The sequence below is a fragment of the Camelina sativa genome, unplaced genomic scaffold (assembly GCF_000633955.1).
Source record: "Camelina sativa cultivar DH55 unplaced genomic scaffold, Cs unpScaffold00590, whole genome shotgun sequence".
Taxonomy (NCBI): Eukaryota; Viridiplantae; Streptophyta; class Magnoliopsida; order Brassicales; family Brassicaceae; genus Camelina; species Camelina sativa.
This window is the reverse complement of record NW_010921744.1, coordinates 24,672-38,173: the sequence shown is the minus strand read 5'-3', so window position 1 is coordinate 38,173 and position 13,502 is coordinate 24,672. Positions and strand designations below refer to the sequence as shown.

The following is a 13,502-nucleotide window of genomic DNA, read 5'->3' as shown; positions in this document are numbered from 1 at the left end:
TGAGGGGTGCTACTTGGTTCTCCAAGGTAGATCTGGCGTCGGGTTATCATCAGATACCGATAGATGAGGCAGACGTGAGGAAGACTGCATTCAGGACGAGGTATGGGCATTATGAGTTTGTGGTGATGCCTTTCGGATTGACTAACGCGCCAGCAGCGTTTATGAGATTGATGAACAGTGTGTTTCAGGAGTTTCTGGATGTATCTGTCATCATTTTCATCGACAATATCCTGGTTTATTCTAAGAGAACTGAGGTGCATGCAGTGCATTTGAGGGCAGTTATGGAGAAGCTGCGGGAGCAGAAGTTGTTTGCTAAGTTGAGCAAGTGCAGTTTCTGGCAGCGCGAGATGGGCTTTCTGGGTCATATTGTGTCTGCAGACGGGGTTTCTGTAGATCCGGAGAAGATTCAGGCTATCAGGGATTGGCCTAGACCGCATAATGCCACAGAGATCAGGAGTTTTCTGGGTTTGACAGGTTACTACAGGAGATTTGTGCAGGTGTGCGAGCAGAGCACGTCCTATAACTAAGTTAACAGGGAAGGATGTTCCTTTTGTTTGGTCATAGGAGTGTGAGGAGAGCTTTGCAAGCCCGAAGGAGATGTTGACTACTGCGCCAGTGTTAGCTTAGCCTGAGCAGGGAGAACCCTATGTGGTTTATACAGATGCATCTAGAGTAGGTTTGGGGTGTGTTCTGATGCAGCATCGGAAGGTGATTACCTACGCTTCGCGGCAGTTGCGGCAGCATGAAGGCAACTATCCTACTCATGACTTGGAGATGGGTGTTGTAGTTTTTGCCCTAAAGATGTGGAGATCTTATCTTTATGGTGCAAAGGTACATGTATTTACAGATCATAAGAGCCTGAAGTATATATTAACTCAAGGGTTAGGCCTCTGGGTAAAGGAAAGTCCAAAAGTCGAGAGCAAATAATGCCTGGAGCGTGAGTCAATCACCTAGAGGTGACCTTTCGTAGTTCGGTCGGAGGAGTGCAGGCCGTGGAGACGGTTGCACGGGAGTCCTTGGCTGATGGTTATTCGAGATTCGAGGACGAATCTATATTGGTGGGGGAGAATTGTAACATCCGCGAACCAATTATTGGTTTTCTGGGATGGGTGTCGATCGACACCATGGTGGTGTAGATCGACACCAACATTCTCTAGTTCGACCAGTTTGATTTAATTATCGATTTGGACCGGTTTGGTCTAGAGAAAAACCATTGAACCGAGATTTTAAAGGGATAAAACGACCTAGGTCGTGTTTTGTTTTGTCTCACGCCATTTTTGAGAGGAACAAAAGGGAGTTTTGTGAGATTTCAAGGCTTTGTGGGTGAGATCTTGCTGTGGGAGTGAGGATTCAAGGCTAGGAACGTGTAGGAAGCTTGCTGGGAGTGTGGATTCGTTCGTTGTTGGTCAGAAACTTCCTGCAAAGAGGTGAGTGCATGACCATTGCTAATCTAAGCCTTTGATGTCCTTGTTCTTGCTTGTTTGTTGTTGTTTTGTGTGTTTTTCTTGCTGGGATTGGTTGCTACAAGTTCCTATGGACGTATTTGGATTGGGTTATGAGTATTGGGCGATTTGGAGGAGTTTGGGAGCGAGATTCGACTCTCGGCTTCGAGCGGATCGCGATTGCAGAGGGAGTGTCGATCGACATCACTTGGTGTCGGTCGACACCAGCGNTTTTGCCCTAAAGATGTGGAGATCTTATCTTTATGGTGCAAAGGTACATGTATTTACAGATCATAAGAGCCTGAAGTATATATTAACTCAAGGGTTAGGCCTCTGGGTAAAGGAAAGTCCAAAAGTCGAGAGCAAATAATGCCTGGAGCGTGAGTCAATCACCTAGAGGTGACCTTTCGTAGTTCGGTCGGAGGAGTGCAGGCCGTGGAGACGGTTGCACGGGAGTCCTTGGCTGATGGTTATTCGAGATTCGAGGACGAATCTATATTGGTGGGGGAGAATTGTAACATCCGCGAACCAATTATTGGTTTTCTGGGATGGGTGTCGATCGACACCATGGTGGTGTAGATCGACACCAACATTCTCTAGTTCGACCAGTTTGATTTAATTATCGATTTGGACCGGTTTGGTCTAGAGAAAAACCATTGAACCGAGATTTTAAAGGGATAAAACGACCTAGGTCGTGTTTTGTTTTGTCTCACGCCATTTTTGAGAGGAACAAAAGGGAGTTTTGTGAGATTTCAAGGCTTTGTGGGTGAGATCTTGCTGTGGGAGTGAGGATTCAAGGCTAGGAACGTGTAGGAAGCTTGCTGGGAGTGTGGATTCGTTCGTTGTTGGTCAGAAACTTCCTGCAAAGAGGTGAGTGCATGACCATTGCTAATCTAAGCCTTTGATGTCCTTGTTCTTGCTTGTTTGTTGTTGTTTTGTGTGTTTTTCTTGCTGGGATTGGTTGCTACAAGTTCCTATGGACGTATTTGGATTGGGTTATGAGTATTGGGCGATTTGGAGGAGTTTGGGAGCGAGATTCGACTCTCGGCTTCGAGCGGATCGCGATTGCAGAGGGAGTGTCGATCGACATCACTTGGTGTCGGTCGACACCAGCGAATTGGGCATCGATCGACACTATGGGGTAGTGTCGGTCGACACCAAGGCCAGTGTCGGTCGACACTCGGCTGGTGTCGGTCGACACCTCCCTTCCAGCGAGACGATGTTTGATTTCCTGGTTTGTATTTCTTGTTTGTTGATTGTTTGGAACATTGATATCATTGTTGCTTGTGTGTATAGCCCAGTAGATGGGAGGATTGCCTCACTGAGTGTTTATCAAATACTCATGCATCTCAATATGTGTTTGTGGTGCAGGTAAAAGCAAAGTGTGATCGTGGAATCAAGGCGATGAAGAGGAGGATATTCTATNGTGTGTTTTTCTTGCTGGGATTGGTTGCTACAAGTTCCTATGGACGTATTTGGATTGGGTTATGAGTATTGGGCGATTTGGAGGAGTTTGGGAGCGAGATTCGACTCTCGGCTTCGAGCGGATCGCGATTGCAGAGGGAGTGTCGATCGACATCACTTGGTGTCGGTCGACACCAGCGAATTGGGCATCGATCGACACTATGGGGTAGTGTCGGTCGACACCAAGGCCAGTGTCGGTCGACACTCGGCTGGTGTCGGTCGACACCTCCCTTCCAGCGAGACGATGTTTGATTTCCTGGTTTGTATTTCTTGTTTGTTGATTGTTTGGAACATTGATATCATTGTTGCTTGTGTGTATAGCCCAGTAGATGGGAGGATTGCCTCACTGAGTGTTTATCAAATACTCATGCATCTCAATATGTGTTTGTGGTGCAGGTAAAAGCAAAGTGTGATCGTGGAATCAAGGCGATGAAGAGGAGGATATTCTATGGACTTGATTGTATGTTGTCTGGTGTTGCTAGGTTGCTAGAGTTGGGTCTTTAGAAACATTATTAGGTTGCCGGTTTCATGTTTCATGTTTCATGATGTTTGGTTATTGAATTGTTGTTATAGTTTAATATTGATTATTTATTTATTGGATATTATTGAATATTAATATTTTTGTTATTCCGTTGTTGGTTATGATTGTGGTTAGGTAGCTAGTGGATATGAGACCACTAACTATAGATTATTATTTATTATTATTATATTTATTATTTATTTATTATTAAAAAAAGCGGGTCGGTCGTTTCAATCAACAAAATTTATGCATCCATAATTATTAATATGTATGCAATGCAAGAGCTGAGCATACATTGATAAAGTCATATAAACATGCATACACAAATGATATATGTATAATACAGTATATAAAGAGTATTTGCATTTTGGGTAGCCGAAGAGTCATGAAATATTGAAAACGAAGGAGGAATATATATACCTTTAAGGGTAAATAAATTTAAATATGTTATATATATGTAAATATTCAATTCTACTTATATTACTGGAAACAAGATCATGAAATACTAGAGTAACTAGTAACGATTAACTCTAGAGAAAATATTTCAATCAGAATTCATATAAAAAAAAAAGGGACAGGACGAAGCTACGTGGGGACTTGTGTAACATGATAAGTTAAATTAACTAATGTGCTTATAGTAGTATATAAAAAAAAACAGTACTCTATAGGGGCCTGAATTAGTGCGGCGATTATAAGCAGTTCCATGCAACTAGTCTGTTTTTTCCCTCCGTAGTCCGTAAGGTGTGACATAAAATTGATATTCACCAAATTTTTAAAAAAACTGATATTTTTTTTTTAATTTGGAAAAACATGCAGTTAGGTAAAGTGACAGTAAACGAAGATAATATGTTTAACCTTATATGTGAAAGTAAGTATATGTAGAAGTAATTTCTTGTAATAGTTAACAAAGTGATTAATAATAGTATAATGTTGTTTGTGCAAGACGTCAAGGTGCAGCAGCATATATTAGTAAGAGATAAAGAAAACAAATACTAAAAGAGATAGGAATGACGTGAATTTGATTTTAACAGAATTTTTAAATGAGATGATGAGAATGTGACATTGCTGTGCACAAGGTGAAGACACAGGGTGACGAGGACCGTTGGATAAAATAGGATCAAGCGTAGATCCCGACACTGACCCGACCGTCGAGCATGAACCCTAACTCCTAACACACTCTCTGCTTTGGCCGAACCACCACCCCCCATCTGATTTTTATTTTATTTTATATAACTATTTTCTTTTTAAAAATACTAAATAACAAAACAAAAAAAAATAATATAATTTAAATCTAACGGTGGAGATCTGTTGCCGAGTCCACTCGCTAAAGAAAGTGGACCCTACAGAGCTCAGAAAAGTCCACTTCCGATTGTAAATATTATAAAAAAAAGCCAATCACATTCGAATTACCACAATTGTCCCCCCCCTTCCTTTTTTTTATGTCAGGTATCAATACACAGAGAGAAAAAAAAAGGATCATTCTAACTATAAAATTATCGGATTATGTTGGAAAAAATTTTGATCTTAAAAGGATGTAATATAGAAGAAGAATATGGAAATTTTTGATCAAAAAGGTCAGTTCACAATCATATCTAAGAACATGTTAAATATATATTAGCTAAAACAGGTACATTAAGTTGATACTTAAGTATTAACGTTTGAATTTGATACCCTACCAAAAAAAAAAAACATTACTCGTGTTCGTACCGTTTGATACCCAAAAAGAAAAAAGGAAAGGGTATTAAGGTAATTTAACAAAGAAGGCCTAGTGGTGGTGTGTATAAAAGAGCGCGCTTGTTGAAGCTAATGAGTTTAGCTGAAATTGCATTGCAAAAGCCTTCAAAATCAAAAGGGCACTTTGTTGTTCTATTCTCTCTTTCTCTTTCTCTCTTACTTCTATCACAAGTCTTTGGGTGTCTCACACTCTTTAAAAAACTACTAATCTTCGAAATTTTGGAAATCGAGAAAGGTTTCTTGTTTGGATCGTACTGGCTGTGATTCTTGGATCCCTCTGGCAGAGCGGAGGGGAATTGTTGTAGTTCATGATGGGATTTTGCATATGCCCGTTGGAGTCACCCGCGAGATTACTATGGAGCACAAGCTTCTTCCGCCATAAAATCATGATCTTTTAATCCAATTCTCTTTGGTTTCCAATACAAACCTTGTTCGATCCATCTTCTTTAATTAATCATCTCTCGCTGTGGTCCTCGATCTGCTTCCTCTTCTTTGTTTCTTTCTCTCAGAAGTTTTTGTTTTTCTTTTCTTCTCTGTTTAAAAAATCAATATGGAATCCAATTCGTTTTATTTCGATCCATCAGCCTCACAACATGGCAACATGTTCTTCCTAGGGAATCTCAATCCAGGTTATTTTTTCTGATCACGCAAATTATAATATTATTGTTTAAATTTGACCTTATTAGGTTAGGTGTGTGAATTTCCCCTGTTTTTACTGTTTCTAGATAAATGCTCTAGCTAGGAACACACACATTAGAACAATTATGAATATTGTTGTGTAGTTAATATATATATATATATATATATAGTGTGATGACAGTTTTGGTTTATATATGAATGTTATTATGTTGGATTGGGAAGGAGGAGCAAGATCGATGATGATGATGAACATGGAGGAAACATCAAAGCGAAGGCCCTTCTTTAGCTCCCCTGAGGATCTCTACGATGAGGAATATTACGACGACCAGTTGCCCGAAAAGAAGCGTCGCCTCACTTCCGAACAAGTACAAATTCCTTATTCATCCAATAATATTAGAAGAAGAAGAAGAAGATAAAGTCTGAAACATGAACGATTTAGCTAGCTAGGGTTAATTATATATACACAATGATGCATGTGTTTCAGGTGCATCTGTTGGAGTAAAGCTTCGAGACAGAGAACAAGCTGGAGCCAGAACGCAAGACTCAGCTTGCCAAGAAGCTTGGTCTACAGCCGAGACAAGTGGCCGTGTGGTTTCAAAACCGCCGGGCTCGTTGGAAAACAAAACAGCTCGAGAGAGACTACGATCTTCTCAAGTCCACTTACGACCAACTCCTCTCTAACTACGACTCCATCGTCAAGGACAACGATAAGCTCAGATCCGAGGTTATTACATCCAACAATTTCTCATCATCTCAAGAATTTTAAATTTGGATGAATGATTTACCTTCTTGGGTCCAAATTAAAGGAAGAGAAAGCATAAGTGAGAAAAGAAGAATATGCTTTTAGTTTTGTTTTTAAAAGACAAGCTGATAGGAGAATATATATAAGGTTTTTTCTAACTTTTACTCACATTGCGATATTTTACATTCTCTTTTAGCGACATGTGTCATCTTTTATTTCCATTTTATTATTCTAAAACAAATTTATATTATTTCTAATTCCAAATAATCATATTTCTCTTCTAAATATTGGTACAATTGACATATATTTTTAAATCCATTTTTATATCTTAAGTTCTTTTCTTAAACAAAATTAGATTATTTTCTAATAAAATTAAAATCTCATATTATATACATGATACAAAATATAATATTCTATAACATTTACTAATAAATAACTGATATTTGATACATCTACTTTACACATTTTTCTTACATTTTATTAAATTTGTCTTTCGTCCTTTAAAGTGAAAAAACACAAACTATTTTATAATAAAAGAAAATATCACAATAAAAACCATATCTTGGATGATAAAATGAAATAGTTTAAATACATGATTATGATTAAGCTCTTATGTAATTTTATAAACCTTAATTTTTACACGTTTTAGAATCATATAATATTTTGTTTCATTAATTGAGTAGGCAATAAAGTTAGTCAGTTCCACACTTCCACTAAAATCCTATTAAATTATGATAAATTACACAACAAGAGCTTTTCCTTCTATATCGATACACATATCAACATAAAATCGATCTTGTCAAGAGCATTTCAAAATTGTTGTCATGTTCAAATCACATATATAAGAAGATTTTCATATATGTTGACTTTCTTGATTTTCTATCTATTTATTTCATTAGAAAATTGTAAGTGCTGTATTTAAAATAGTATTAATTAAATCATTAAGTTTGATTATTTCTTATATGGAAAATCTATTAAAATTTTATATTTAATATCATGTAGTGGGTTACAAATTGCTTTTACCATGCATTAAAGAGAGTTATAATTTCAATAACAATGCATTGAAATGTATTTAGTCTAATGAAAATATTTCTGTTTGCATATATTTATGTTACAAAAGTTATGACACCATAATTCCCAAATTTGTAACTGTTAATAAAATATTTTGAACCTAAGAGTAACATCTATCTAACATTCGAATAGCATACATATATATAGCCATAGGTAGACATTTACTTAAATACTTAGACTCAAATTTACTCTCAAATTCTACACCTGTTGTAACATATATCATCAACGCTGCAAGAGGAAAAAAGATTGCCATGTTTCTTGATTATGATGGTACCCTTCTTCAATCCTTGATGATTGAAACGACCTCACTCGGATTCCCAATCCTCACACAGGATCCACTGGAACCGAAACCCCATAATTCCGACGAGACAACCGGCGTAGAAATTGCTCCTTACAAAAACTCTCACAAACATACCAAACCCCACCTCATCTAGAAACTTGGCACTTGACATGTTATCTATCTAACACATGTCTTCTTTTGTTATTTAGACCTAATTAATTAAATTTATTTGTAATTTGGAGCTAAGTAATTAGAGGCCCATAAAACAAACAAAAAAACTCTTAACATTTCCTTTTTCCCTTCTTCGATAAGAACCAGTTGTAAACTCCTTCTGATCTAAAGCCACCATTTATCAATTTCTGATTTCATCCTAGGAAAAAACTAATTATAGTTTATTTTGAAAATTTAAAATTATAAATATAGGTTCCAGTCTTATGTATGATTCAGGGCAAAAACGGATTATAGGTTATGTATAAAATTTAGTTCTGGGTTTCAATCTTTTTTTTTTTTTCACCTAACGTTAAAATAGAAAATAACTCCAAGATTGGTTGCCCAAACCGGAGGATAAGAGTTTACAAAAGAAGTCCCATAAGATAAAGATCTCGAAGAACGAGCCAGACAATCTGCCCGTATGTTTGACGTCTGTGGGATCCGCGATAGCTAGAAGGATGGGAAGGATGATCGGAGAACGTTGAAATCGTCCAAGAGGTTGGAGAAAGCGGGCCATTCATCAGGAGACTGCACCATCGCCACTAATTCCGTGCTATCTGTCTCGAAGTTCTGACAGTCAACCCCCGCCGACAATAAAGAGTCCATCGCCCAAATCAAAGCCTGAATCTCCGAATGTAGAGGGGGAAGGACTGCGACGTTGACTACGTGCTCCCAGAAATTGCGTGATATCCTCACTATTACAAAACCACCAGCCTAAACCTGCAAGAGGATCTGACACCTTCCAAGAACCATCAACCTAACAACGGGGAAGAGGATCCCGAGACTCCGTAGGCAGAGGATCTAGGGCAATCGAATAGAAGGACTTAGCCTCTTCCCATAACAATTTATCATTGTCCGCCTGATTAATAACCTCACTTGGTTCTGCCTCACAGCCCTAAAAACTTTTTTATTCCTATCTTTCCAAATTGACCAGACAATCCATGGTAGACGAAGACGTATACTCGGAGCGCCCACCTGTGAAGACACCCGCCAAAATATATAATCTAGATTCGTGTATATGGAACCAGAAGGAAAATCCGCGGAAGTAAAGTCAACGGAAGATAAATCCCAGATCCGACGAGAATGAGAACACTCAAATAGTGCGTGATTGATAGTCTCCACCTCCGAATCACATCGTTTACATAGGGTATCACACCGAACACCCCGATGAGCAAGTCGTTCCATCACTAGAAGGGAACCAGAGGCAATCTGCCAGAAAAAATGTTGAACCTTCGAGGGAACCTCCAGTTTCCAAGCCTGTGCCCTAAGGGCCGTACAAGACGGCCCAAATTCAAGTCTGTGCCAGAAAAAATGTTCTGGGTTTCAATCTTATAAATGATTCATGGGCAAGAAAGGATTCTAGATTATGTGAGATATTTATGTGTTCTAAAATTCTCTTATAAATTCATAAATATTTGGATTTTCATATCTGCTTAGTTTATAGCCTTTAATCTTATATAATCTTATGGTGGGATGTTTTCCGTAAGTAATTTGAGAAATACTTACTCATTTATTCCCCATTAGATTTTACCAATTTGTTTTCCATAAAAGTAGAATTCATTCCGTTTTCCATGAAAATAGAATTTAATCTCTAATTACTATCCTTTTAAAACAATTTTCAGTTATTATTATTTAATTTCAGTCATTAGGTTCCTATAAAGAATTATATTATTCTTATATATCTTTCCAAATTTCAGTAGGTATTCTTGAATAATTTTAAAATTATTTTTGCAGGTTATCATGTTTGTTATTCACATTAATACTACATAGAAAAAAATTATGCGAGAATGTTTGACAAATTTATTTATTCATAAGAGTGTTTATGTATGTCTTTCCTACACTCCATGAGCTAGTCCAACAATTATGGATGTCATATAATTATGTATGTCCTTTCATATAGTTTAGAATTTCAATTTTTTCTTCTTTTTGGACATTCATGTGGTAAAGCAGGATAAAACTTCTTCTTATTGGACGATGCATATGAGTTTCTTTATTGTAAATTTAATTTCTTAGTAGTCTTCATCTTTATGCAAAAAAAAAAACGTATTTAAAACTATTATAAAAAAGAAAATTGTATGTTTACTATCATATGCTTACAAAATCATGTTGTTAAACCTGTGATGTCTTTTTATATCATAGTATGATATGAGTTGCATTTTTCTATACTATATATGATTAATTTGACTTCTATAGTTTTGAGTAGTATATGTTAATTGTATATTAGTATCATATATTTTTAAGAATCTTAGTATCAAATAGCTACAAAATCAACCATCTTAGAAATAAAAGAACAAACAATTCCTATAACATTTTTCCACTTTCACATATAATAGTTTACTTTCTAAGAAATTTTATTATTATTGCATTTGACATTATAATATCCTACGGTTTGTCTTCTAAGTAGATACGACTAATATGATTATTCATTTTATTCAGTTGCATCTATGATGATGATGAAATAAAACCATTGCATATTTATACTCATCCAAAAATTCGTGTAATTTTTAAACCATCATAGAGTTTCTAATAATTAAAATAAATGAAAAAAAATAATATTATTTTAATTGGAAAAGGGAAAATCGGTTCTCAAGGTTTAACATATAATTTAGTATCTTGAAACTTTCACAAACTATATTAGTATATATAATTTTATTATTGATAATACATATATGATATGAAATATAGCTACTTAATAAAATTAAATATAATTAATAAGCAATTTAAGATGTTTTAAAATATTAATAATTTTTTATTTATTATTTAAGGTCAAATGCAAAGAAAAATAACAAAATAAGTATTCAAATAAAATTATATTACAAATATTAAGTTACATTAAAAATAAAAATATTATATTGACGAGTAAATCACCAATGGACGCACAATATTAGAAAGATGTTCTCAAATTTCTTTACATTTAAAAATAATATTATATGATGAGAAACTTAATCAGTCTTTCACCAATGCACATGCTCTAATATGTATTAAAAATCTAAAAGGAGCAAAAACTACACACTCTACTTTGCAATCAAAATTTTGTTCATGTGTTGAAATAGTCTAATACTATATATAAAAGGAAAACTCAAGTAACACCAAACAAATCATTCCAAAAAAAACAAAAATGATCAGTATATTTTAAAAATCACAATAATAATCATTGGTGAGTAAACAAATAAAAACTAATAATTTCCAAATTACTAAAATTGAACAACATTGTATTGTAAGCAAAATCTGTGTGTAGCACGGAATGACTTCTAGTATTAATATATATTAACATTAATATAAGTATATTATTATTAGTAAAAAGAAAGAAAGAAAGTTGGGAAGAATACAAAATAATCAAAGAAGAACTACATATAATTAAAAGGGAGGTTGCTTGTGTTGACCGTTGTGATTGAAAAAGTTAAGAATCTTTCCACAGGTTACTTCACTGACCGAAAAGCTTCTGGGCAAAGAAGAAGCTAATAATGAACTACCTCCGGGTCGTCAAGTCCCCCAACCCAACCAACTTGATCCGGTATACCTAAACCCAGCGGCAATCAAAACCGATGACCGGTTAAGTTCAGGGAGTGTTGGGAGTGCGGTACTTGACGAAGACGCACCTCAACTACTAGACAGCTGTGACTCTTACTTCCCCAGCCTCGTACCCATCTACTCCCAACAAGACAACAACGCCTGTGATAATGACCGGGCCTGTTTCTCCGACGTCTTTGTGGCCACCACTTCACCGTCGCACCATCACGGCGAATCATTGGGATTCTGGGCTTGGCCTTAATCTGCTATTTATGTGTGTTTATTATCATTAAGTACAATTACAGTCATGTCTGTTTCCATGTTTACTGACGAAAACCCCCGCATAATTGTGGAATCATTCAGCAATTTCACGGTATTTGATAAGTTATATTATTCATAAAAGTCACTTCAGTTTAGTACTACTACTACCAATATATAAAATCAGTTAACTTCTTCTTCAGAAAAAAAGGTTGAACTTCTTCAGAAATCCCTCACAACACAACGATCCATTAAAGAGATAGAGAGGTTTATAAAGAATTGAAGTGTTTCCGTTCTAACATCAGTTAATGCCTAAAAAGCGACTTTTGATACTAATTAATTCCACATTAGTCAGTCTTCTTCTACATATATGTATACACATACTCTCTCAAGCTCATTCACCTGTTGAATCGCCATCTACCGCCGTTCCATTCCATGAACCGGACTTAGGCCTCTCCTATCATGATGAACCACCAAAAACATCCGCAACTTACAGGTCCACTTCCAGATATATAGATAGAAGAAACATTGCCTATATCTACAACATACAGATTGGCTCCACTTTGACTCAACCGGAAAAAAAACAAAATCCACATTTCCGGTTCATATTCTCACGAGGCTGTGCCCGCTGAGCTTTTCCGGTGGGTTCAAATAAGTTACTATGACACCTCGGGTTCTTTCCTCTTCTTACCCGATCGCCTGTTTGCTCTGCTGCTTCTTTCTTGTGAATCTGAAATCGGTTGCGACTTCTGGTCTGTTAAGCTGATGATCGGATTTGTTTCATCCATCGGATCTGATGGAGTTATGAGTTTATCGTACATAATAGCTGCATCAAGGGAGAAGATACGGACGGATAACGCCGAGAGAGTCGATATTTTAGCAGCCGCTGAAAGGGAAGACCAGTACCACCATGCATTTTTCAAGTACCCTGTCTTAACCATGTCTTCTAGCACAATTGTTGCCTGAACCAACTGAAATAAATATGAAACGCATAGAAATTAGAAAATCCAGATAGATCTGTGTATCTATAGATAGAGAGGAGGAAAGATACTAATTAAGGATTAGACCAAACCTCATAAATGCTTTGCGCGGATTTAACAAATATACGCCAAGCTCTTCTACGCTCTGGATGCGATTTCGACGGTCTTAAAGCTTCATCAGGTAGTGCCACATCCATATCAAGCAAGTTGGTTTTTAGGAACCTGAAAACCGGCAACGCCTTGCCAGTTATTCGTTTCAACGAAGCCTGTGGAACCACACAGCAGCTTTTCAACCCACTACCAGAGTATTTCTTAATCTTTAGCTCTGAGAAGCCAAAACCCAGTCCGCTTGGTTTACTCGGTGGACCGCCAAGGTCGTGTGTGAAAGATCTATCGAATGACATGTTAGATTCAGAATTTAAGCCTTCAACATTGGTTTCAGAACCAGCAAAAATGACCTGATCCCCTGAATCATCACCATCTAGCTTACTGGAATTGGCAGAGATAAGCACTGAGTCGTAAAGATGAGTATTAGACGATGGAAGAAATGTTGGGATGCCATTTGAGCCGATCAGACCGATATCACTAACCAAATCTCTGTTGGAATCCTTAGTCACAAACTTGGAACAGATCTCCTCAAAATGGTATGGGG

The 13,502-nt window shown here is 36.7% G+C and overlaps 1 protein-coding gene and 1 pseudogene across 1 annotated transcript; one reads left to right on the top strand and one right to left on the bottom strand.

Annotated features, from left to right (window-relative positions):
* Positions 1-5,251: 5,251 nt before the first annotated feature.
* Positions 5,252-12,018, top strand: LOC104773604 (annotated as a pseudogene).
* Positions 12,019-12,100: 82 nt separating this feature from the next.
* On the bottom strand, positions 12,101-13,496 carry LOC104773603 (methyl-CpG-binding domain-containing protein 9-like). The gene is made up of 2 exons (XM_010498255.1): positions 12,943-13,496; positions 12,101-12,841 (listed from the first exon to the last, which is right to left on the bottom strand). Exons 1-2 carry the CDS (start codon positions 13,252-13,254, stop codon positions 12,530-12,532), a joined length of 624 nt encoding a protein of 207 aa, XP_010496557.1. The 5' UTR covers positions 13,255-13,496; the 3' UTR covers positions 12,101-12,529.
* Between the last annotated feature and the right edge of the window lie 6 nt (positions 13,497-13,502).

Excerpts from the sequence above, each read along its gene's own strand:
- LOC104773603 (XM_010498255.1), bottom strand. The coding sequence starts at position 13,254 with ATGTCATTCGATAGATCTTTCACACACGACCTTGGCGGTCCACCGAGT. Across the intron at positions 12,842-12,942 it reads CCGCGCAAAGCATTTATGAG|TTGGTTCAGGCAACAATTGT; the intron begins GTTTGGTCTAAT and ends TATTTATTTCAG.